At 39.0% G+C, this 25,534-nt stretch overlaps 1 protein-coding gene across 1 annotated transcript in view; it reads left to right on the top strand.

Annotated features, from left to right (window-relative positions):
• LOC142028869 (dynein axonemal heavy chain 5-like) overlaps positions 1 to 25,534 on the top strand; it is a 170,223-nt gene that overhangs the window by 137,620 nt on the left and 7,069 nt on the right. The window contains exons 73-75 of the mRNA XM_075022779.1: positions 4,960 to 5,148; positions 13,244 to 13,376; positions 23,965 to 24,173. Coding sequence (XP_074878880.1) covers positions 4,960 to 5,148; positions 13,244 to 13,376; positions 23,965 to 24,173 — 531 coding nt within the window. The remainder of the gene's footprint in view (positions 1 to 4,959; positions 5,149 to 13,243; positions 13,377 to 23,964; positions 24,174 to 25,534) is intronic.

The raw sequence follows: 25,534 nt of genomic DNA, 5'->3' as shown, positions 1-25,534 counted from the left end.
AGTGCATTAATGACAATTTCCTGGCACAGGTAACTGAGGACCCAACAAAGAAAGGAGCTTGGCTGGACCTGATACTTATGAGCAAGGAACTGGTCAGGGATGTGAAATCTGGAGGCAACCTTGACTGCAGTGACCAATGGTGGAGTTCAGGATCCTAAGAGAAGGAAGTAAGACAAAAAACAGGACCACAGCCCTGGATTTCAAGAGAGCAGACTTCAATCTCTTCAGAGGTTTCTTCCAGGCTTGGAAGAATCCCATGGAATATGTCCCTGGAGAGCAGAGGGGTCCAGAAGAACTGCTTTATATTCAGGCATCACCTCCTCCAAGCCCAAGAAAGATCCATCCTAGTAGGAAATCAAAGTCAGCAGGAGGCCTGAATGGATGAACAAGAAGTTTCTAACTGAATTCAGACATAAAAAGGAAGTGTACAAGAGGTGGAAGCAGGGGCAGGTGACCCAGCAAGAGTATAGAGCTACTGTCCAATCTTGCAGGGATAGGGTTAGGAAAGCTAAGGCCAAAGTGGAGCTGAATCTGTCAAGGAATATGAAGGGCAACAAGAAAGGATTTTACTAGTATGTAAACAGCAAAAAGACAACTAGGGAAAATGTGGGTCCATTGTTGAACGGGGCAGGAGAACTACTAAGAAATTATATAGAAAAAGCTCAATGCCTTCTTTGCCTTAGTCTTTACCAGTAAAACTGGCCTCCAGGAATCCCAGGCGCCCTAGACGAAAAGTCTGTAACAAGGAACTTACCCCTGGTGGAAGAGGACCAGGTTAGGGAGCATTTAAACAAACTGAACATATGTATGTTCATGGTACCTGATGGGTTGCACCCATGAGTGCTGAGGGAGCTGGCAGATGTCATTTTTTACACAGATTTTACAAAGATTACTTTTAAATGGTCATTGGACAAGGTTCCTGAAGAATGGAAGATAGCAAATATCACTCCAGTCTTCAAGAAGGGAGGAAGAAAGATCTGGGGAACTACAGGCTGGTCAGCCTCACCTCAGTCCCTGGGAAGGTGCTGGAGAAAATCCTCTTGCAAAACATTTCCAAACATGAAGGACAAGCAGGTGATTGAGAGTAGCCAGCACGGATTTGTGAAGGCCAAATCATGCTTAACCAACCTGTTTGCCTTCTACAATGAGGTGACCAGCAAATGTTTTTTACCTCAACTTTAGTAAGGCCTTTGACACTACCTCCCATAACATCTTCGTAGACAAGCTGACAAAGTATGGGTTAGGTAAGTGTGCTGTGAGGTGGTTTGAAAACTGGCTAAATAACCAGCCCAAAGTCCAGCTGGAAACAGGTCACTCGTGCTGTATGCCAAGGGTCAATACTGGGGCCAACATTGTTTAACATCTTTGTTAATGACCTGGATGATGGGGCAGAGTGCACCTTCAACAAGTTCACAGGAGATAGAAAACTGGAAGGAGTGGCTGATAGACCAGATGGTTGTGCTGCTATCCAGAGAGATCTGGACAGACTGGAGAACTGGGCAGAGTGGAATCTCATGAAGTTCAACAAAGGGAAATGGAAATTCCTGTATTGGTTGTCCTGGAGGACAACTAGCTGACCATGAACCACCCTCATGGCAAAGAGGCCAACAGCATCCTAGGCTGCGTTAGGAAAAGGGAGGTGATCCTTCCTCTCTACTGAGCACTGGTGAGACCACATCCGAAGTACTGAGTCCAGTTCTGGACTCCCCAGTACAAGAAAGATATGGACTGACTGGAGCAAGTCCAGAGCAGGGCAATGAAGATGATTAAGGGTCTGGAGCATCTGTTATATGAGGAAAGGCTGAGAGAGCTGGGATTCTTTAGCCTGGAGGAGGCTCAGGCAGGATCTTATCAATGTGTACAAATACCTGTTGGGAGGGTGTAGAGATGGAGCCAGAGTCTTTTCGATGGTACCCAGTGAAAGGACAAGAGGCAATGGGCATAAACAACAGGAAATTCCATCTGACAAGAAGAAAATACTTTTTTACAGTGAAGGTGGTCAAGCACTGGAAGAGGTTGCCCAGAGAAGTTGTGGAGTCTCGATCTTTGTAGATATTAAAATCCCAACTGGACACTGTGCTGGACAGCCTGCTCTAGCTGACCATGCTTGAGCAGGCGGTTTGGATTAGATGACCCTCAGAGATCCCTTCCAAATGAAACTATTTTGTGATTTTGCAATTCCGTATGGGATTGAGCAGACATGTGAATGGAGAAATAATGAAAGTAAAAAAGCCATATGGTCTCATTTTGCAAGTTATAATTGGGAGATTATTCCATTTTGACAACAGGAAGATCTGGATATTGCCATGAATTAATGGGGTAGGGTGCAGGGTAGCTCTTGGTTGCAACCACTTTTACATGACCCAGTGTGCATATCCTGCAGTGGTCACGTTAATTGGAGGTCTGCAACTTTCTGCTCCCTCTAGTACAGGCACACATGATGAAGCTAGTTAAAATCAAAACAAGTGAATGCTCTGGATTTCTGTCTCATTGCTATAAAGTTGATAAATGCCTTTGGAGGTAAGTTCTATTAAAATTTAATAGACAGGACTGAACAGAAAAAAATGGTTTTCTGTTACTGATAATGCTGGCTAAGAGGGCAAGAAGATTCCAAGGTCATAAAATAAACTTGAAAAGTTTTGAGTATCTGAAAATAGTAAAAGCAGAATACAATGGTATGTGTGCTGGCAATGACACACCTTTTCCAAGTGAGGGTAAACACAGCCATGATAATGCACCAACAGGATCCATTTGAGCCCAACTCATGAAGTGGTTCCTATCAGTGTACGAACCTTGACTCTATCAGATTTCAGCTGCCACTTTCAAGGATCTGCTTTTCTAAGCACTTGGGAACCTATCTCACAATGCTGCAACGCATTTTTAAATTATTTTGATGCCTGTAAAAAATCTGTATGTATGGTTTGATGTAGGGAATTTTACCTTTTACTTTTATGTAAATAGGATCAAGTCCAGGAATACAAACATCTTTTTATCCTTCACATTGTCACAGGTTAGGAAGAAAGCTACGACTTTCTTCTGTCATTCAAAATCTGTCAAAATTGCTCATGGAAACTTTTAACCTTTTAAGCTCCCAGTCTTCTTTGTTCCATGAAGGATATTGTGCTAGTCAAAACAGTGTATCTTTGTTTCCTCCCCTTTCCATTTTTGGTTAAGAAAGACAGACTGAGTAAGTCTGATTGCTGTAGCCTTGCTCTTTTGATGAAATTTCAACCTCTGGTCAGGATAAACACTGACTTGTGAAGAGGGCTATTGAACTCGGCAATCCCTTTGAAAATGACTTTGATTTCAGAAGGATATAGAGCTTTAGCAATTGGTTTTGAGGGTATATCAGGCTAAAAAAACCTGAAAGACAGAATCCAACATCCCCTTTTTAATCAAAATTTCCAGAGATTTTTGGATCAAAAAGAATGAGAAATTTGGCTCCTTGATTAATTTACAGGACATCCAGGACAGTGGGCCACCCGTTGCGTTACTACTGTCATTTCTTTGTTCTTATTCCTTCTTAGCTGGAAAAATCTGCTAAAGCAAAACCAAACAAACCTACCTTTATTGTGCAAGAGCAAAAGCAGGAGAGAGTTTGTCTTCAAATGTGTATTTCATTCCATGATAAATAAAGTACATTGATATTTTCACTTTTTACAGCTCTAAATATTCAGGATGAATAAACTGCTATGTGTAAAATGTGTTAAATCCCACTTGGAACCTTATTCCATGCTAGTTATAGTCACACCTTCTCTCGCATGCAGTATTAGCTCTATACTGTGTTTGTGCTGTTGTAAGGATCAGATCCACAGCTAGTGTAAATCAGTGCAGCTTTGCTGGCTTTGACACAGGTGTAGCCACTTACATCCCTTGTCTCTGAGTTTCTAGATTTGCAAGAATAACAATATTACATATGGCCCTTTTTATTCTGTCCTCAGGGTATGTAAATATTGGTTAGTAGAAGTGTCTTCTTGTCATATACCAATTCTAATGTAAAATATGAAAACATGAAAAATGAGAAATGGAAGATTGCTTGGCTTTTGTGCTCAGTTAGAGGGCAATCCTTCCTCATTGTTGGATCAGTGGTTCAAAGTTTGTAAGAGGTAGTTAATAGCTATAATTAAATGAGGGCTTGTGAAATAAGTCACAGTACAATTCCTCCTGGAGAAGAGTTGCAATTGTGAACCTGACAATTATAGACTTACTGATATTTCGGTGGAAGTTTCTGAGAAAGCTATTATCACTCAGACAAAGGGCAGCTTTGCAGTAATTCTGTACTAGCTGTATCTTAAATAAAATAATTCCATTTCAGAAGAAGGGGAAGTAAGGACTGGAGACTTAAACCAAAAATAGCTAAACCATAACATATCCTAAATATATCACCAGTCATAAAATCTTTAGGTGTTTCAAATATGGGCAGTGTTTTATTCACTGTGCTGCATGCTTTGTAAGCCTAAGAAACTGAGTAAAACAAAATGTGTTAGAAATGGTAACTGGTCTGATTATTAGGGGCATCTACTTGTGCTGGTACAACAGCAATAGATCTGTAGAGAAAAAGAGCTAGTGGTGAGGGGTCAGTGTCCACATATGACTTGTTTTCAACAAGCTCTAGTCTGAACCAGTGGAAAGGAATCAGTTTGTAGCCCTTGATAGCACTTCACAGCATCATCCGAAGCCTGCTATGTGAAGATAATCAGAAGATCAGTTAAAACGCCCCCCACTCATATGAATGAAAATGCTATTGTATATGCAGCCTACATTAATGTTTTTGTGTAATTAGGGCTTGGTCCTTGGCCAGTTAAATGGGTGTACTTCCACTGACCTATTCATATCTATTGTTTTATAGAGCTGAGGATTTTCTTCCTTGTTTGTCCATTTTTATGCATTCTTTCACTAATACAATTTTAGAAGGAAAATAGCAATTTTTTTCTGGTTTTTTTCCCCTTTTAATTTAAGGTATTTGGACTTCACCCTAATGCAGATATAACTTACCAGACTAACCTGGCTAATGAGACATTAAGTACAATAGTGAGCATCCAGCCCAAAGACAGCGGCACTGGAGGAGGGGAAACCCGAGAGGCAGTAGTGCAACGTCTTGCTGATGAGATGCTAGAGAAGTTACCTCCAGATTATAACCCTCATGAGGTATATGCTGCTTTATAGATACAGATGTTTTATGTATGTATGTATGTATATGTTTTATGAGTTTTATTGTGCTGCTTAAATTTAACTGGCACGCATTTTAAAAAGCTCTTAAAATTATGCATAGTGTTTTATAAGTCTGTTTTGGTTTATTATCTAAAATATTCCTACATTGGAAACATATATTTCAAATGCCATAGTCCACTTAATTAGTCACCTTAACTCAGATGAGCCATTAGGGGCTTCAGAAAGTTCTTGCCCTCCTAAGTAGCTTAGAGAAGGACACCGGTGCCTGTTATAGTAGTTACAGCTTTCAAATTGCCTACTCTTATTATGATACCACTGTTATGAATAATGGATTTTATCACTGACCTTTTCATGCCCCAGATTTTTTGGAGTTTCAGCCATAACAGATTAATTTGTCAATCTTTTCTTGCATTTTTGATTAACAGTCTCATTAAATGGAAAAAAATCCAGGATAAAGCACTCTTGCAGCAGTTTGTAAGTAGGATCTGGTGTCTTGCCATGTGTTTCATGAACAGTAACTGTTAAAAACCCCTCATCTCCACGATTTTATTATTTGCAATTCTGTATTGCACTGATAGTGCTTTTTTTCCCTGGTTGCAGCCCAAGCTTGTAGAGTGCCCTGGATGGAGTATTGCAACTTGTTACGTTATACTTTATTTTCTTCTCTGTCCAATTGAGAATGTCCATTTAGGTTACAACCAATAGTCTTGGGCCCCTGGCAATATTTCCTGTCTTCTGTTCTACTATTCATCTCAGATTTAATATGTCTTGTATAAATAGCCTCTTCTGTACTGTCATAGTTCAATTCAGAACTTCTCTTTTCATTCCCCTCTTGGCAAACTACTTACAATCTGTAATGTTTTTTGGTGAGGTTTCCTAACAGCATTCTCCATCTAGTTATTTTTCCATCCATCCCTGCTGGAGTCTCTCTTTTTTTGTCATCTGCTTATTGAGTGATTCCCAGCGATAGTATATAAATAATTTATTTGTAGTATTTGATTTGGAATGGAGTCAGTTTTCTAGTTTTCACATTATTATTTAATAGTAAATAAATATTACAAATAGAAAATAAAATGAAATCTAGTAAGTATAACAACATTTAATTACTAATTTAATAATTTACACCTTGGATCTACACCTATTATCTACACCTTGGATTGTTCTCAGTCCTTTTCCCTTATCCTTCCTATCACAGTAAAGTTTTTACATGGAACAAGTTTCTTCTAGTTTTATGCAGCTCCTTAGAAATCGTTTTTTCAATTTGCAATAGCAATAGAATACTGAATGCCTGGGTAGCATATATGGTTCTGCAATATTTGTAATATGTGTATTAAACTAATTTTTTTCAATATATTTGCTAAATCCTCCAAAGGAGTATTTCTTCATTCCCTTGTTAAACTGCCGACTTTTCTCCTCCTGAAGAATTCATAATACTTAGAAGACATCAATAGTACTGGACTTTATATTGTAACCAGAGGGTATTCTTGCACTTAGATTTTACCCCTGGGAAATTTGTGCCATGCCTCTTAGTCTTGTAAAATGCACACATGCTTGTTTAATCCAAATTTTACTTCTAAATGGTATGAACAAATACTGTTTTCCACTGGCATTTCTTCTATTTAATCTTGGTCTCATTCACTCTCATTGCTTCTTGGTTTATTCACTCAGGTTAACCACACAAAGCACACATAGAGTAGGCCTCCCCTTTTCAGTCACTCCCTCGAGTGTCTTAGCTTTGGAGACAACCACTTGCAGAGCCAGGAGCTGTAGTTAAGCACAAAGAGTCTGGAGGGTTTATTTTGGAAGTCCCACCCTGCGCTCCTAACTTGTCTCTATTTTACTACTGTATTTGGGTACAATACATACTTTTCCATGTAACTGTATAAAAAAATCACCACCAATTGTTTTCATTGCTGTTTCACTCTCATCATCCATTAGTATGACAAGCTATTATCTTTTCTTATGATCTGCCAATCATACATGCAGGTTTTTATTTTCTTATAAGCAATCATCTTTATAATGATGCTCACATTTAGTTAGTTTTTTGCTTCTGTGCCACTTCTCTGACATCTTCTCTGAGCTTCAGGGAAGCCTCTTTTGCTTCAATTTGCTTGACAGCTGTTCTCTTACGATTCAAGTAAGGAGATTCATGTTTGTACAGGACAAACCAATACTGGGTATTAATATTTCAGCATCACCACCACCCCCCCCCCATTTCATTCTTACAGGGACGGTCAGAGGATGTCCTGTTGGATCTATTTTTTCCTTCTGTATTTCTTGTAAATGTATTCTGAGCTCAGGATGTCAGTTTGTTTCATTCTCCTATCAGTAAGTGTAGATACCACCTCTTCCTGGTGATTTCTAGTTTTCTCAGGCTCTGTACATCTTGATCTGTGAATTGCACTTCTCTTTGATTAATTACCCCACTCTATTTATACAGTGTTTCTTCAGTCCACATTACTGATGAATGCTATGGCACTTTTCCACAGAACCATCCAAAACTTACACTTTTTTTCTGTGTCATAATAGTCATTCCTTTGCTCTGAGTATCTACAGAACATCCTCTGGTCATTTTCCAACACTTTATTATTGGTAATAATGTGTTCCTCTGTACATTTCTTTGGCCGTGTCAGTTGCACTACAACTTCAGATTTTAATTCTGCAGTGTTAAGAGATTTGGTATTATGTTCCTGATTCTTTGATATTTCCTTCTTCATTTTGCCTAATGGATTTACCCTTTCTCTCATTCTCTAGATCTTAGAACACATTTGGGCCTTTACCAGTGCTTTCTTTGTTAGAGGGGAATTTCCCTTTTCTGGCATTAGTGCCCAGTTCCACCTCTTTGCTGCAGTTGTTTATGTGCCAGGAGTGTGGCCACCTCTACACAATAAGCAAAATTCTGTATCAAATATATTTCTCATCTGAACTGAAGCTTGTTGTTCTGGAACCTCTTAGAAAGGCTAGAGATGGCAGGAGTAAGCTGTAAAGAAAGCTACATTTTTAAATGAAAGTTAGCATAAACTGACAAAAAAAAGAATGTAAAGAAATACCAAAAAAAAAAAAAAAAAATTATATTCCCTAACATATAACCAAGAATTTAATTAGTCAGAACAGAAAAAGAAGGGAGAGTTTAGATGTTCTCTGTGGGAAGAAGAAACAGAATTTAGCAGAAGCTACAATATAATAAGCAAATGAAATTAAACTTGCAAGTATAAGGAGTGAAATGGATTATGCAATTACTTCCTGTGATATCTGAAAAGAAGGGAATGAGATGAGTTCTGTTGTTTGTCATTTAAGTCAACATTTGGTCATTCAGGACATTATTACCTATATTGAGGACATTATTACATACCAGATCAGTTTAACAGTCCTGAAACAGATCAAACTAATATACTAAATTGTAAGAGACTGAGGGAATGTGTCAAAAAGAGTTCCTATGCATGTTTCATTGGGTAAGAGCAGTAAAAAGAAAAACGTTCATTAGTCCTAGCAGCGCAGCTTGCGTTTGCTTTTAGAAGAATATTGTGCTCCAGTAAGGCCACGATGTGGTAGTCTTTGGAAATCCAGTTACAGAGATACTATCAGTGGAGAAAAGGAACAAAAAATTTAGGAAACAAATGAAGGTAATTAAAAGCAAATACTCTTCAGGGAAAGTGGCAGGTGTGTTTGCTATCTTTGATCAGTTCTTGTGGCTCCCTTTAGAAAGTGTGGAGTGAATTTGCTCAGAGTTAAAACCCCAGCAGACTAGGTTACGGACAGATGGTACTGAAAACAATTATTTGCTGATGTTCAGAGCTCTGGAATGTACTTTCTCCTGATACATTGTGAATCCAGAGAAAATTCAGGCTGTCACACATACACCTTCATTTCTCAATTATTAGCCTTTGGCAATGACTTCGGAACCAACAACTTTCAAAAAAGGGCAACCATTTTACCCCATGATATATGCTGTTTCTTTTGTTGTGTTCTTGTAACACCTTGTCTCACCAGGCAAATAACTGACTCAATGTCTACCCAAAAGACTATAAACAAAACAAGTCACCTTTGCATGCTTTATCAGACTGCAGTTTGACACAGGTGATGGAAAAGAAAAATAAAACTTCCTCCTGACCTAAAACTGTCTTCATTTTTCTCACTCCAAAGGCAGAGGCAGAGTAAGAATTCTGCTTTCGTGACCCCTTTTGCTTCTGGGTCTTGCCTCACAGGTAACAGTAAGATTAGTGGTAAAATGATTAGGTCCAGTCAGTCCATGTGAGTGAAGATAGATGCAAGAATAAACGTCAGCCTGTCACACACAGAGGTTTATAACGACAATGATCCTTGCAGTTTGAAAAACAGCTTGCTAGGGAATAGACATGGAGACATTCCAAAGATACTGCACTTTATTGGAGGTTGGCTTTTAACCCAAGGACAAATGTTTTTTCTCTTAAGTATTTTTTTGTAGTATTGATTTCGCCTTATCCTCCGCTAAGAGTGTGACTACATTAGCAAGTATTACATGGGAATAGGAGTTCATCTGAGGACCCCAGGCCTGCATTAGGTGTTTTACTGGGGAATTTGCTTTGGTCTAACTGTAGTCTGGGCCTGTAGGCTGAACACCCATTAGTGGTTGGAGTACGTTAGACTCCCTGAAGCATACCTTATGGGTTAGTTTAATTTGGAGCTAAGCCAGTTTGTGTGCCTGGAGTCTACTTTTCAGGGCAGGTTTTTTGCTACAAAAATAAATTCAGGGTATGAAACACTAACGTAGATGCTTTTGTAAGGTGTCTCTGGTTTACTTACCAGCCCTATCAGATATGGTGGTCACCCAGCTCTAGAGCTTCAGCTATTTTCTATATATTTCACTGCCCACTTCCTTGTATACAACAGGGAAGTTGTCCTTGACAGCACTTGAAAAGAGCTTTGGCTTGGACACACCTTGAGCTGGTCTTATTCAGGCCTCTTATTTAGACCATCTCACAGAATGATTGTCTTCCCATTTCTGCTGACAAAGAGTATAGCAAGTAACCAAGTCAAATTGAAAATAATAACTTTTACTGAAAATCATAGGCAGTTACTACTACAGTAACTTGATCACTGATCATTAAATGGCATGAGTTCAGCAACTGATTTTCTGCTGAATGTCCTATAAAGTATGTGATGACAAAGGAGTTGGTGAGCTGAGGACAGCTAAGGAATGTGCATAGAGGAATCTGAGACAGTAGCGATATGCATTGCAGAATCATGTAGACAAAGCTATTAAGATTATGATTTTAGTTAAATCACCTTGGTTTATGTTAGGTGACAGCTGTTTGCATAATGAAAAGGAGATGTTGTAAGTAGGCTTTATGGAATTAGTATATGAATCTCAGAAAGGCTATTTTGGTTAGTGAGTTTTGTCTTTTGCATTTTTTTCTGTCAGTCAGTATCCATCTCTTTATGTCATAATAAATACAGCACTGGAAGTAAGTCATCTGATTGCTTGATAAGAATTCTAATACAAAAACAGTCAATCATACCGCAGAGCTGGTATTTAAAACTAATCTTAACAGCAAGACTTCCAAGAAAGGCACTCTGTTACACCTAGTAAATCTCACTGCAAATCAGGATTGATTTGTATACAATAAGGTAGGAAGTATGTAATTTTTTTCAGTTTTCATGTCTGGTTATGCTTGGTGCCCCAGGCTGAGTGCTGTGAACATATCTAGGATGTATTAACGAATTTCTGCATTATTCCTTCACTCCATTATTCAAAACATCACAGGTATTTTTGTAGGTACATGAAAAAAATCAGAAGAATGTTTAAATTCTGAGAATTCACTAATTAAAAAAATTGTACGATTATCAGTACAGTAATATTTTAGAATATTTATTTCGTCTTCTCTTTGTGGATTCATAAATATAAATATTTTGGAATTTAACAACATCTTTAACAACATCTTCCATACAATTTTTCCTCAAATGGGAGAAATTATTCCTCTAGATTATCCCCAAAAGGAACACATGCTTTGTAGACCAGAAAAAAGTGTATTTCTTATTTAAAGGATAAAATGCATGGACTATATTCTCTATAATTCCTTTCTTATTAGTGGCATGCACTAGACTTCTAAATATTCTGGGGAAAAAAAATATCAAACTTTTTTTTTGCTTTTTTTGGCAAGAGGGAGATTTATTAATTCTTGTGAATTTTTCAGAAAGCAGAAGCTTTCCCTGGATTTTGTATGAAAAAAATCAGAATATTTCATTGTGTGAATAAAAAGAGTTTATTGTCTCAGCTCTAGTCTCATGATAGCTGATTTTAGCAGTTTTTTCTCTTTTACAGGAAGAAACACATTAACTCAGTCTGTAAAATGAACTGTCACACTGCAAAGCATTAGCATAATTGGCTGGCACCTATTTCTTGGACATTCTGTCTGACAAACTCATGGGTCCTTGTGATTAAAATATGATGAATATCCTTGCTGATAGCTGTCTCCCAAGGAGAATAGCATATAAAGTTGAAAAAGAGTATTTTATTGGGCTTGGAGTTGAAACTTGAGAATTGGAAATTGTCAAAGCATTGACTCATTTATACTAGCAAGTATAACTACTCAACTGTTGTATTGTATTCCTCCAGAAACTTGCTATTCAGTGTAATAATAAGATCTTTAGTAATGTTTACTATGTGTATATAATGTATAGTATATATAATAATGTGTACAATGAGATATATGAGTATATCTGGAAAAACACAAAGCAAGATCCAGTGGACTTCTGGCCTTGATGAAATAGCACACATTATACAAATCTTGTGGTTTCTACTTGACTGCAGTAGAATTCCAATGATATTCTGCGCTTTGAAAGAGTAGACTTTCTAACTCTACATCTCTTCATCTTTTGTTAGCAAGCTCAAAAGAAGCTCTTAAATTATTTTAGCAAACTGATCCTATAGATCAGCACTTTTATAATAAATTAATGGCCATATAGGTATCTGGATTTAGGATCTTATTTTACTGTTTGCGATCTCTTTTTGGTTCCAGAGTCCCCTTGCAGAATTTCACCTGCAGAGGGAAGGAGTGACTATGGCAAAGATCAGGGTTCAGGCTGCTTCAGTGTAAAAGATGATGCATGTGGCTGAGCAGTAGCCAGTACAGAGGGCCATTGGCTTTCTGAAAGCTGAGTCATAGTAGGGAAAAACACTTCAAAGTCTTTAAAAATCGAGAACTCTGGTATTATGCGAGGTACAGGCACCATGATTTCTGCAGGTGCCACTAAATCTTCTCTCATGCACTGTTGTATACAGTGATCTTTGATATATATGGAATATACAGCCTATGTCTTAAGCATATTGTACATGCAACATATGCTAAAGTGAGACAGGGAATGCTTTTGCTACTGTTGCTGTGACATGTCCTTAAGTAACATAGACAAGTAATTCCATTTTGAAAATGTTGTCTGTTGAATATGAGTGAAACTGTTATCCTTAAAAATTAAGAAGGCCAAAGGCTTCTACCTACAAAATGGTGCACATAATGGTGCAACAGAATTCTGTAGCATCTGTATTGTGCCTGGCAATCTTGCCTCTCTAGCAATGCATCCACGAGCACCTTGTCTTATGAGTGAGTCACGTGCTGTTGGAAGTAGCAGCTTTTATGTATCATTGCGCTTGTTAAGTAGAACTCTATTTGTAGCATTATTTCAATTCATCAGGGCGAGAAGAGGTGAGAAAGTTCACCTAGCACAATTTGGAACTATGAAGAAGTTACCATCGAACATACCCTTTTGTGTAGCATGTGGGTTTTGTTTTTGTTTTTTTTTTTAAGATCTAAGAGCCTGCAGCCTAACAAGGACAGAAGGAACTGCTGCGTCCCTTCAAAAAGAGGGAACTTTCCCTCCTTAGAATGATAGAGGAGCTCCTTTTGGTAAAAGCTAATGAGACACAGTGTGCTAAATCTTACAGTTGACACAGGACTTGAATGGCCATCTGTTACATAAAAGTTTATTTTCTCGGGAATTATGTGATACAATTGAAAAAACATCCTTTTGCTTTCAAAAATTATTGCATGGGAAACAGGAGATTAAATTTTATAATCATTGCACTGTTCTTTTTTAGGTGAAAGCCCAGCTTCAAAAGATGGGAGCTATTCAACCCATAAACATATTTCTCCGTCAAGAAATTGACCGCATGCAACATGTTATATCAAGAGTTCGAGCTACACTGACTGATCTCAAATTGGCTATCGATGGTAAGTTACCAGATTAAAACTCATACTAATTAAGATGCAATATTTATTACTAATGGTTGCTTATACTATATAACTAAATAAATATTTCCCCTCTTTCCCTCCCTTTCTACCTCTTTCTCTTTTGTTCTCTCCCTCCCCCAGTTTTTATTTTTCTCTCTCTTTATCATACAACCACTAATTCTAGCCCCTAAAGCCTCCAGACTGCATCTCTAAAGACACTCCACTTTAATTTATTCTGTATGAATGTGCTCCAGTATTGCAGTTCACATCCCACAGCACTACTACACTTCTGTGATTCTCTCTAGGATCCCTACAGAGCTCAGAGGAGTTGAATTGCGTGATTAGGTCCACAGGTCATGTGCCAGAGTAATTTATGAAATTAAGCTGAGACATAATGATAGAGAACAAGGTAGAAGTGTTGCTGCTAAGTAATTGAGAGACAGGGTGCTCAGGAGGCCAGGTGGTAAAGACTCTAATTTAAGGTGAGATTTGCAATGTTCATGAAACTGGTTATACCAAATAGGATTTCTCTAAATGGAAGCTGAAGTGAGTGGGAGTGCCAGTCAAAAGAGAGTGATAGGGTTCTTCTTTTAGCCATCACAGGAGGTAGGTAACAGCACTCTGTATCTCTCAGAGACAGGAGTATTTCACTGAAAGTGAGCAACGGTGAATGTAGTTAAAATAAATCAAGAGTACAGGCGACTAGAAGCAGATGGAAAATTTGATCAGAAAAGGAGTGAGGAAAAAGAAGGCATGATGATGTTACCATCTGTTTTTTGTTTTCACTTCCCATTTTGCTCATCTGCAAGAGTTGAAATATCCAGGAAGGAAAGTATACTGTTGCTCAGCCAAGCTTCTTGAATTAATAATAAATGAAAATGAAACTGGAACGGTTATGGTTCCTGGTTAAGATCTCACTCAAGTCTGCTGTTCTCCAGTAGAGAGGCAGAAAATATCTGAGACAGCAAACTGTCCCCACAGGGTCAGAGTGCCTCAAAATTAGTCCCTTTTGATATAGGTGATGGCAGTACTGTGATCTGTCTTACTGGTGTTTTCCAGTCTTTTGACAATAAATCTTTCATGAAGGGAGATTTTTTTAATTTGTACTTTTTAAAAATAAGAATCAAAAGGGATTTTTTCCTATCATTTATATGATACACCAAGGCAACAATGCATGCTTCAGAAACATCATGCCTCTAATCTTAATCTGGGAAAGAGGTCCATAAATGTGCCGAAGGCTAATTAGCTTCCATATCCTGTAATAACCTATGCAAAGGTCAAGCTGGAAGAAACAATTGTCCTCTGTTTCAACACTGAGCTGAAGGTTCCCTTTTATATGTGCATAGAGTCCCTTCTCAAGTAAATTAAAATAATGCTTTCCATCCAAGAAAGTATTAATCTTTCCTTGATTGTGACAGATATATTTGAATTCTCAAAATATACAATATTCCACAGAGGGGTGGATGAGTAACATAATTTATTTGCACTTAGTATTCAGTTCCGCAGTGGGCACAGTCCTCTACCAGGTGTTTAATCAAGTTAATGCTGTAACTTTTGTGCAATCCTCTAAAACATTATAATTTTCTTAGGGACAGGCAAGTTAAATATAGTGAAAGATTGCTCTGAAAACAAAATTGGATGTATAGTTAATAATAACAACGATTAATGGCTTCCGGCAGATTCATGATACACCAAGTGCATGTGGTAGACCATTAATTAGGGGATGGAAAGAACATTTAGACACTCTCTCTTGCCTCAGAAAAGGGGAAATCCCCAAACTCTCTTATACTAGATTTTCCCCCAAAACTAGTCATCTGAGGTGCTCCTTTTTCTTTACAATGATGTAAAGTGATCTGCCTGCTCAAACTGGTCATGTCAATTTTGACATCTGTCCTGGTCATGCATCCGGATCTGGCTTCATGAATCTGTTAAGGCCTCAGCACCTGCTTATAGCAGATCTAAATTTTCAAACAAAATTTGAAAAAAGAAAATAGCACATCTTCATGTTGTGTCATGTAGCTTCGTGAAAGGAGGTCTGAATATTTGATTCTGCGGGTTGGATGTGAATAGATGGACCTTGTCATTTTGCTGTTGCTCACTGAGTTGCACTTGAGGTGATATAAAGCCCTCCTTGGTGAGAGCCCACGTGCAGCTGAACATGAGGGATGTTGAGGGAATTAGCAGAGCCAGTTTTGTCCCTCTATCCAGAGGGCAGATTAAGCAGTGTTCAGCTTTTAGGAGGGGCGAGGATGCTCAGCATGTGTCCAATATGTTTATTGCCAGCCATGCCCCACAGGCCTGCATCTCCACCAATAAACTTTGCTGCCCAGAGGGAAACTCTTTTTGGATCAAATTGTAATAACTAGATTGTAGCTGCACTTTGTACTCTCAGTTATGTCCCAACCATTAGTTCTGTTTTAATTACTTATTGATTGCCCAGCATTTATTTCACAGTTGGTATAATACAGAGCTTCACATAAATCAGAAAACAGCAATGATGATTGTCCTCTCTAGTGAACTAAATAGAGGCTATGTTCCAAATAGAGAAATCTTTTTAGAGACAAGGAGCAGTAAGACATGGGGCTTGAACCAAAACTCCAGATACTAATGGGTTATGAACATCAGATCTTGAGCTCCTGGCAGAAAGTGACCGTATTCTTCGTAGGGCAGCGTATGAGCTACAGAGCTCCTGTGTATGTGCCGTATCTTCCTCCTGTGGAAGTATAGAGGCCTTTGGCACAGAATACTAATACCACAGCTCCTTGTTGAAGAGAGGGCACTTCAAACCCCCTCCCCCACTAATGAAGATAGCATCTTTAAATGCAGTAAAATCTAGTGACCCATTCAGTTATTCCTAGTCTCTTAGAGTTTGTTTGAGTAGAGGGGAACTGAATGTGGCCTATCTGTGAGATTGGGGGGGTTGTCCTTGTTTCTCCATACACTGAAGTAGAAGTGGTAAGTGTTTTGATGAGTCTTCTATCAGTGAAGAAGGTGAGAAGAGACATTCTCAGGGAGTTATCCCTGGTCCCCCTTGAGTGGCTTCCATGAATCTGAGTAGTGGAGCATGCTTGTAGTAGCACTGAAAGTGGATATTGAATCCTTGGCAATGGAAATAAGCACAGCTTTTAATTTGGTTTTATTTCCTGATTTTTTTAACCTACTTAACATTCCATTTAAGGGCTTGTCATGAAAGAAACAAATGCTTAACTCATATATTTATGAGTATATCTAGATTCTACTTTGGTCATAAAACTGCATCTGCTTGGCATTTGGTTTTGGTACCTTATAGCTTTGTGTTTTCAAACTAATCCTTTGGAACTGCCTACTTCGTGAACAAGTGAAGGCCATACAGGAAACCTTGGATTTGTTATCCTTTCATGTCATATACATGCCACATGATCACAGAATTCCCACTGCTATTTGTGCAGTACTTGCAGAGTTAGGAGAGAGAAGTCCTTTCCCTGTTAACATATTTCCTGAGAATACAGCAATCCCTCTAAAAGCTTTTACATGACTTGTAATGTGTAAAGATTTGTTTCCGCAGGGCCAGAGGTTTTGTTCCTTACATTTTTCTTAGTACTTGCAAGACAAGTACCTACAGGAGCCATAAGACATAAGACCAACACAGAAGGCAAAAGAAGTGGAATCAATACAAATAATCTACTTCAGAAGTTATCATGGCATTTGTCATGGAGAAGCTCTACCAGGCTTACGCAAACTTTCCACTGCAACTGCAGTATGGCACCCCTCATGTTACAAAGCTAGCATATTTTCGTGCATGTAATGCACACCATACATAACCTACGTGCCAGGACTTGGAAAAAAAATATCAGATTGCTCTTATCCTACACTGAAAGAGAGGGCAATCAGAACTTTTGGAATAATAGGATCAGGAACAAGGGTATTACTAAGGGGAGATAGGACTTTCCTATTTGCCCTCTTTTTACCCACGCAGAGTTATACCATGTGCATGTTCTATAATACACAAGCATGTTTCAGGTATATTCCAGGTTGAGAAGTACGAGAAAATACAGGTAAGGCTATTGAGACAGAAGGTATTGGAGAGTGAAAAATTATGCATTTTTGTATGTGTTTCTAATATTTTTTGAACTTTATCATTCAGACAAAGCTGAATAATAACTGTTAGTAAAGAAGGCCTTGAGGAATACTGGTGCATTTCACTAGTTTCTGTACATCTCAGTCATTGATTTGCTACCTTATTAAAAACTATTTCATTACCTTCTTTTAGCTCCTCACCATCCTTATACTGCATTCCTAACTAGCGTGTTGGCCTTAGGTTTTTCCCTATTGTTATTCATATAAGAATATGTTGAAAGAGCCAGAACTTCATGTAAACGTGAGGTAGCATATAGTTCTACATACATAATAGAAATCACTTAGAATTCCTGTATCATCTACACAAACTCATGTGTTAAGCCCCTGAAAGAATTAGGTAAAGATTCACTATTTTTTTTCAACTCAGAATACCATGATCTTGATGGTAGTGTTTGCATCATGTTGCTGCAAGGGATTTCTGTTCATTGCACCTTAAAAGAGGGATATAAATGAACTCCAAAAGAGGTAGCTGATAATTTATTCTTATCTATGTGGTAAAAAACTGAAGCTCAGGAAACTAATCTTGCCAGAGTGCACAGGAAAGGTAATTTCCCACAAAGGGAAGGAGTATGGACTCATTCCCACTGGCTGGCTAAGTTCTGTTTTGACTCATAATGCTTTAAGACTGCTAACACTAACACAATTTTAGTTTGGCCTGCTGACCGTGGTAATAGATTTTTGGGCTGAAAGATCTTGGTTTCTTACCTTACTAATTCTTACTCTATGTGTGTGTGTGTGTGTGTGTGTAAGGCTTGTAGCAATCATCTGTGTATTCCACCTTTGGATGAGGATTTTATTTGAAGATGATTAAGAGCACTCAGTGAGGACATTAATGGAATGTAACAATGGGGAATTCATTTGAGGAATGGAGGGGATGAGTCTAGTATGTCTTGTGGCATAGTTACTCTTGGCTCAGCAGCACTCATCCATTATTTACTTCTCATCCTGATAAGAATGCCAGAATGCCTCCTGTTGTCTTTTACAAAGTGTGGCATGTTATTTCTGGACTTCTTAATAGGTGTTATATATGCTTGCCATGAGGCTGGCCAGGACAACTGTTTAGAAACACACATCGCACATTTAGGACAAACTGCAGAAAATAGTTTACCTGCTTGTTTACTCTAGCTCAGGGTAGTGATTTGTAGTACTTTTTGGGAGGTGTACATGCATTTTCATCTTCAAATTATTGCTTTAAAATTTTTATTTTCAGTTCTTTGGTGGGTGCAGTCAAGTGCATTTAGTACTGGAGCTGGTATGTTTTCCGAACAATTTGCCTTCTTACTGACTGAAGGAATTAGCTGTTGCAGAGAATCTAGGATTTGTGTGCTCTTCTATGTGAAAAATCACATGCTACTCAAGTTTCTCAGTGCCTTTCATCTCTCCTGACTTGAAGAATTAAATCAGAGGATTCTGCACCAAAAGAGAATGGTGGGAAGGAAACAGAAAACAGAACAGGGGCAAAGGTTAGGTGCAGCTGGGGAGAATACCACAGTCTACAAGTAAAAAATGGAGAGGGTGTTGTGCATTGCAGGGCTTGGCTACCTGATTTACTCTTTCTGTTCTGGAGACCAGGAGCAAAAGGAGGTGATAAATTGTTGAGGGCCTTGGGATTATAACAGTATGGTGGAGTTAAATGAGCTTCTGAGAGCTTCCTGGGAGTCACCTCCAAATGCCAAAGTGCCCACGTGCTGCAAGTGAAGAAAGAGGGAAATACCCAAAGAACTGCCTGAAGCAAAGGAGTTGACTTCTTTCAGCACTGCAATGGTGGCCACTGAACTAGCAGAAACATACTAAAGCTTGCCAAAAAAAAAAAAAAAAATTAAGTTTTAGGTATGGGGAAACATACATTAGCTTTTATTGTTTTTATCTAGTAGTCTGCATACCTTGTACCTTTGGGCAGAATAATAAATAATGCTTTCTTTGGGGAAAGCACAAGCAAGTTAGCTGTTGCCATAAGGCAGAAAGGGGGGAAAGCTTACAAAGTTACAGGCAAGTCGGGATTTTCTCTTCAACGTGTTCAACAAAGAAGAGGGAGTTGCAGCTTGGTGGTGGAGACAAGTGACTGGTCCAATAACAAACCTGGCTGCTTGGGAGGTAAACTTGAGTGGGGATTAAAGGCTGAAAAGATCAACTTCTATAGTTGCAACAGTGACAGTCAAGAATGGATTGATGCTTTCACTGAGATTTTCCTCTGTGTTCTGTTAAGGCTAGCTTAAGAGACTCATTGTGTAGCAAGTATTGTCCTCAAGGGATAGTCTCCAGTCCTATTATAATGATGTCAGCTATTGGCAAACTGTACTTGATGGAGAAACTAGCTTCTTCTCATTTATATCCTACATAATTATTCTGGTTATTCTTGATTCACATCTGTGCCTGTGGGAAGAGAATCAGTCAGTGGATTGAAGCTTTTTTTGGTTCATGCTGGAGTTTAAGATCCTTCCTTTGTTCCTAACTTTATCCACTCATTTAAATAAGATATTCATGTTTTCTAGTCCAGACATAGGCTTTCCCAAATATGAAATTCAAAATGTAGATCCAAATTTTACAAATTCCACAGTTTTCAGATTCAGCTTGTTCTAGGTATGGTAGTGAAAAGGGGCAACTCAATGAAATAATACAGGGTCCTGATGTAGTCCATTCAAAGCATTATATTTATTGAATGAATCACCCTAAAAACAGATCAATTTAAAAGAACAGACTATTTACTTTAATTAACATTAAAATCTAGTTATCCTCAGAACTGAGTAGCTTTATTTGGCTTATTCACTACACAGCAATTGGATAGATTTAGATGTGGTTTAGAAGGGAGATGGTATAAATTTAGGGCAATGAAAAAGGGGAATCCTAATTTCCAAACTGTATGTACTGTGCAAACAGTATAGTTCCAGTACATACAATTTTTGAAGCATGGAAATACCCTCATGTCTTTAGCTGGCCTGACCTTTCATCAGTCATTTTCAGATGGGCTTTATTCCATTCAAGAAAGGGAATATCACAAAGTAAACCCCCAAATAACCAAGTTATAAACAGCTGGCCTGTCTGATTCATAGAACGTTCAAGCCTGTCATGTTAAGTTCATAGGACATTCAGTCTCTTCATATGGTAACCAGTGCTCTGAGCTTCTCAGAATTAAAATATGAGAAACCTATGGTGTTGTGCTACTCATTCAATTAATCAAATACAGTTTTTCAAACACCTGTATCACCTTTCTCCAGAAAGATGCCATTATTTTTCTAATGTGTTACTAATTTTATTTCTGACAATTACTTTATTTTTTAAATTATTTTTATCAGAGTATTTTTGCTGCAGGAATGCATCCCAACACCCACAGATGTCATTTAGTGCTGAAATTCAAGCACGGTATGCCTACTGCCAGAGATGACACCCACTCACTAGGAATATTTATGCAGCTATATGGGCCAGGCCAGAACTGTGAACATACCTCATCCTCAAGAACACTCTGGCTTAGTGTTCTCAGCAGCTGCTCTGAGTCATAATGGGCAGACATCCTAAGAGATTTCACCATGCTTCGGGGCAGAGACTGGTTGTAATCTCCCTATTTGAAAAGCTCCAGCCTGCCCACAAAAATAGGGAAGAAAATGTGTCTTTCTCACAACCCTTGTTGCAGGAGAAAGTTGGCTGCATCAGCGTGAAAACAAGGAAGAACCAGAGATGAAAGAGTTCTTTCTTTCTTAGTTCAGATTATAATGATCCCCAGGGCTCAAATGGGATGCTCTTCACTTGTTTTCTGCCCTCACTATGGTTGCTCCAAAGTTGAAACCAACATGTGCTGCATGATTTTTTCCAATTTTTCTGCCTCCACAGTGTGAATAGACTGTATGGTCTAATATTACATTTTTCTAGGCAAAGGGGAGATGACACAGAGTGGCTTCTTTCTTAAATGTTGGTGCTCTTGGTTATATGTTAGAGAAGATTTGTACCCAAAGAGAAAGTTTATTAACTGTCTTATAAAAGACTCTTAGCTAGCCCAAAATATGATTCTGAACCTGACTACGAAGCCATTACAGAGAATGCAGGTGTATTGGGTTTGCGTGGCAAGGTTTTGGTAGCAGGGGGGGCTACAGGGGTGGCTTCTGTGAGAAGCTGCTAGAAGCTTCCCCTGTGTCCGACAAAGCCAATGCCAGCCGGCTCCAAGACGGACCTGCCACTGGCCAAGGCCGAGCCCATCAGTGACAGTGATAGCACCTCTGGAATAACATATTTAAGAAGGGGAAAAAGTTGCTGCTCAGCAGCAACTGTAGCCAGAGAGATGAGTGAGAACATGTGAGAGAAAGAACCCTGCAGACCCCCAGGTCAGTGAAGAAGGAGGGGAGGAGATGCTCCAGATTCCCCTGCAGCCCGTGGGGAAGACCCTGGTGAGGCAGGCTGTCCCCCTGCAGCCCAGGGAGGTCCACGGGGGAGCAGATCTCCACCTGCAGCCCAGGGAGGACCCCACGCCAGAGCAGGTGGGTTCCCAAAGGAGGCTGTGACCCCGTGGGAAGCCCGCGCTGGAGCAGGCTCCTGGCAAAACCTGTGGATCTGTGGAGAGAGGAGCCCAGGCTGGAGCAGGTTTTCTGTCAGGACTTGTGACCCTGTAGGGGACCCACGCTGGAGCAGTCTGTGCCTGAAGGACTGCAGCCCGGGTAAGGGACCCACGCTGGAGCAGTTCGTGAAGAACTGCAGCCCGTGGGAAGGACCCAGGTTGGAGAAGTTCATGGAGAACTGTCTCCTGTGGGAGGGACCCCACACTGGAGCAGGGGAGGAGTGAGGAGTCCTCCCCCTGAGGAGGAAGGAGCGGCAGAGACAATGTGTGAGGAACTGACCACAACCCCCATTCCCCGTCCCCCTCCACTGCTGGGGGGGAGGAGAGAGAGAAAACTGGGAGTGGAGTTGAGGCAGGAAGGAGGGAGCGGGGAAGGTGTTTTAAGGTTTGTTTTTTATTTCTCATTATCCTACTCTGATTTGATTGGTAATAAATTAAATTAATTTTTCCCCAAGTCAAGTCTGTTTTGCCCATGACAGTAATTGGTTAGGTGATCTCTCCCTGTCCTTACCTCAACCCACGTGCCTTTCATTACATTTTCTCTCCCCTGTCCAGCTGTGGAGGGGGAGTGGTAGAGGGGCTTTGGTGGGCACTGGCATCCAGCCAAGGTCAAACCACCACAGCGGGATAGGCACTATTTTTTAATATTTACAGTTTTGTAAAAGTTCATGGTTATCTCATAGCATTTGTTGCACAAAAAGAGGTGTGTGTAAATGAGAGCAGGTCATTATCTGCTAGAAGAAAACAAAGCCTATTTGCCATTGATATATAGCAGAAAGTACCAGATTTGCACACACTGTTATACAAGTGTTCAGGGTAGCCACTGCATTAATCTAAATTAAAAGCTGGGTTTTGGCTTCTGTATGTTTTTCTCCTTTCCCTGAACTGGGGACCTGCCAACCTCAGTGGAAGGAAGGGATTTGAAATGCTTACTATTACTGGCCACGTTTCCATACAGATACATTTGGATGGGCCACTGCAGCTTTTGTTTGCAGTCACCAAGACCTCTTCTCTTTCCTTTACATATTCTGTGGTGGAAGCCACCTAATTCTCTTTGGTATCTCATGTAATCCCTGTGGCAATTACAGCAGTCGTGAGTATGATGATGCATTGAACAATGGTATTACACGAACATTTAATTGGAATGGGGGCTAACAGACCAGTTTCTATAATTTAAAATATTTAAACTGGAATAGAAAAGATATCCTGAGGCATGGCCATGTGCCAGCTCTTAGTACTATTGAGAGTACAAGCCGATAAGATGTAGGAACTTCTGGAACATGGAATGGTGAGTGTCACTGAAAAATCATTGTCTTAGTAAATGGCAATATTTTAATGGAGGCAATAGTACTATGCATGAAATATGCAAGCATGCACTGCCACTGCCAGAAAAATATATAAAAAATCTTGCCTTTAGGTTTATTCTACATACTGCTTTCCCACTGGGAATCTTGATAATGGAAATGTACAAAGTTATCATTAATAACAGTGAATTTCATGAATATAATCACTGTCAGTACATGCTTAGGATATGGATGAGTTACACAGTACATCTCTATCATTGATCATGTATGTGGGATCCATTAAAATATATAAACAAAATTGAAATGATTAATCACATTCCAAACACAGTGTGAATATAATGAATATAAATACTATGTGTGAGGGAGAAGGAGTTGTTTGAAAAAAAATCTTTATTTCTGATCAAAATAACCAAAGAAATATAATTTATCTTGTCACCTTTAACTTTGAATCAAGTCTTGTAAGTTTGAGCAAATTAACTGCAAACTGGTAAGACTTTAGTGCAACAGGTGTGCAATTAAGGCACAATAAAAGAAGGTTTATTAGCCTCAGAATGTCATTTGAAAGTTTTAATTGCCTTTACAATCTAGGGGAAAGTTCATTCTGAATGTTTTACTTATCTTCCAGGAACTATAATTATGTCAGAAGAATTGCAAGATGCTTTAGATAATATGTATGATGCTAGAATTCCAAAACTATGGTTTAGGATTTCCTGGGAGTCGGCTACTTTAGGATTTTGGTTTACTGAGCTTCTTGAAAGAAACCAGCAGTTCAGCAGTTGGCTGCAGGATGGCCGACCAAATCAGTTCTGGATGACAGGATTCTTTAATCCACAGGTAAGACTGCCAGATTGATCTTTCTAACCCCTATGTAACAGTTGAATTAGACCTTGAGAGAACTTCAAGCTGACTCAATTGTGACTATACGAAGTGTAATCTAAATTCAATTTTTAGCATAAATGTAGGATAAATTAACTTTAACATCTATGGAAGAAATTTTTGCTAGACCAAAAGAACGTTACTGAAATAATGGAATGCATCTTCTGGTTGCTTTAACTGTAGTGTGGAAATTGGGTAAATACATCTTTTCACATTTCAATATTATCCTCCTTTTTTTCCCCTCCTCTGTTACAGTAATCTGTTTTTCTTTCATTGTATGAAAATCCCTTTGAGTACAAAGCAAGGTAAGTTTCAAAACTTTGACATAGGAAGAAGAGATTTGGACTTGGCTCTCAATCCTTGCAAATCAGTTCCTTGAAATAGAAGGGTTGTTATTTATACCACCCCAGAATTGTGCCAGACTTGTTCTGCAGAGACATATAAAAAAAATACAGCCTCTCGCCTGCACCATCTAAAATAAAAACCTGACACAAAATGAAACACAAAAAAGGGAACAGCTGAGAACAGAGTTAAAAGAAGTAAAGTATACATACCTAGATGATGTGTAGTTTCTTTGCACAGCTATCCACATTCATTAAAGCTTTTTATGATTCACAGATGTTTGTGGGAAGTAGGAGTTATGGAAGTGAGTCATTGTGAGAGTATCCAGCCAACAGGTTTCTGTGAAGCCTTAGCAAAAAGCTATTTTAAAGATCTATTTTAATCTCAGTACTTGTTAGCAATGCAAAAGCTAGCTGAAACAGCTGCCTAGAATAGAGAAAGCAACAGTGGCAAATATTCTCTAGGACTGCTGCTGGGAAATATCCATCTATCATCTATGCTGTCTGTGTCAGCTGTCTGCTGATACCACTTTATAGCATGGAAGCGTGCTCACAGAATCCCTGAGCAAAGGGTTCCCTAGCAAAGGTATGAGGGAGAGGAGTAGGAGTTTTAATAAAATGATTATGCTTCCATACTTGGTTTGTTAGCAATACATTGATAGTGGCACTCTAAAATATTCCTAAGGAACTTTTGCAATGATCGGGCTGGATGAAACCCTAATAGGCTTTCGGTTTTGTTGGTGTTTGCTTTTGCGCTACAGATGAGCAACAGCTGATACAGATTTTGCACTGGTCATTTTAGCTGGCTTTTTTGTGCTTTTGGGTTGTTTCAGTTCTGAAATTTTGCCAGCCCAAATTGGGCATCCTACATTTTTTTGGATCTATACATCTGGATTTCTCAAAAAAGCTGCCAAATAATCAGAGTAAAATGTCCCCAAACAAGTTGTGATTTAATAGACCATAGTAAGTGAGAAAGCC

This window comes from Buteo buteo, chromosome 3, assembly GCF_964188355.1.
Source record: "Buteo buteo chromosome 3, bButBut1.hap1.1, whole genome shotgun sequence".
Classification (NCBI taxonomy): domain Eukaryota; kingdom Metazoa; phylum Chordata; class Aves; order Accipitriformes; family Accipitridae; genus Buteo; species Buteo buteo.
This window is presented reverse-complemented; position numbering and strand designations above follow the sequence as displayed.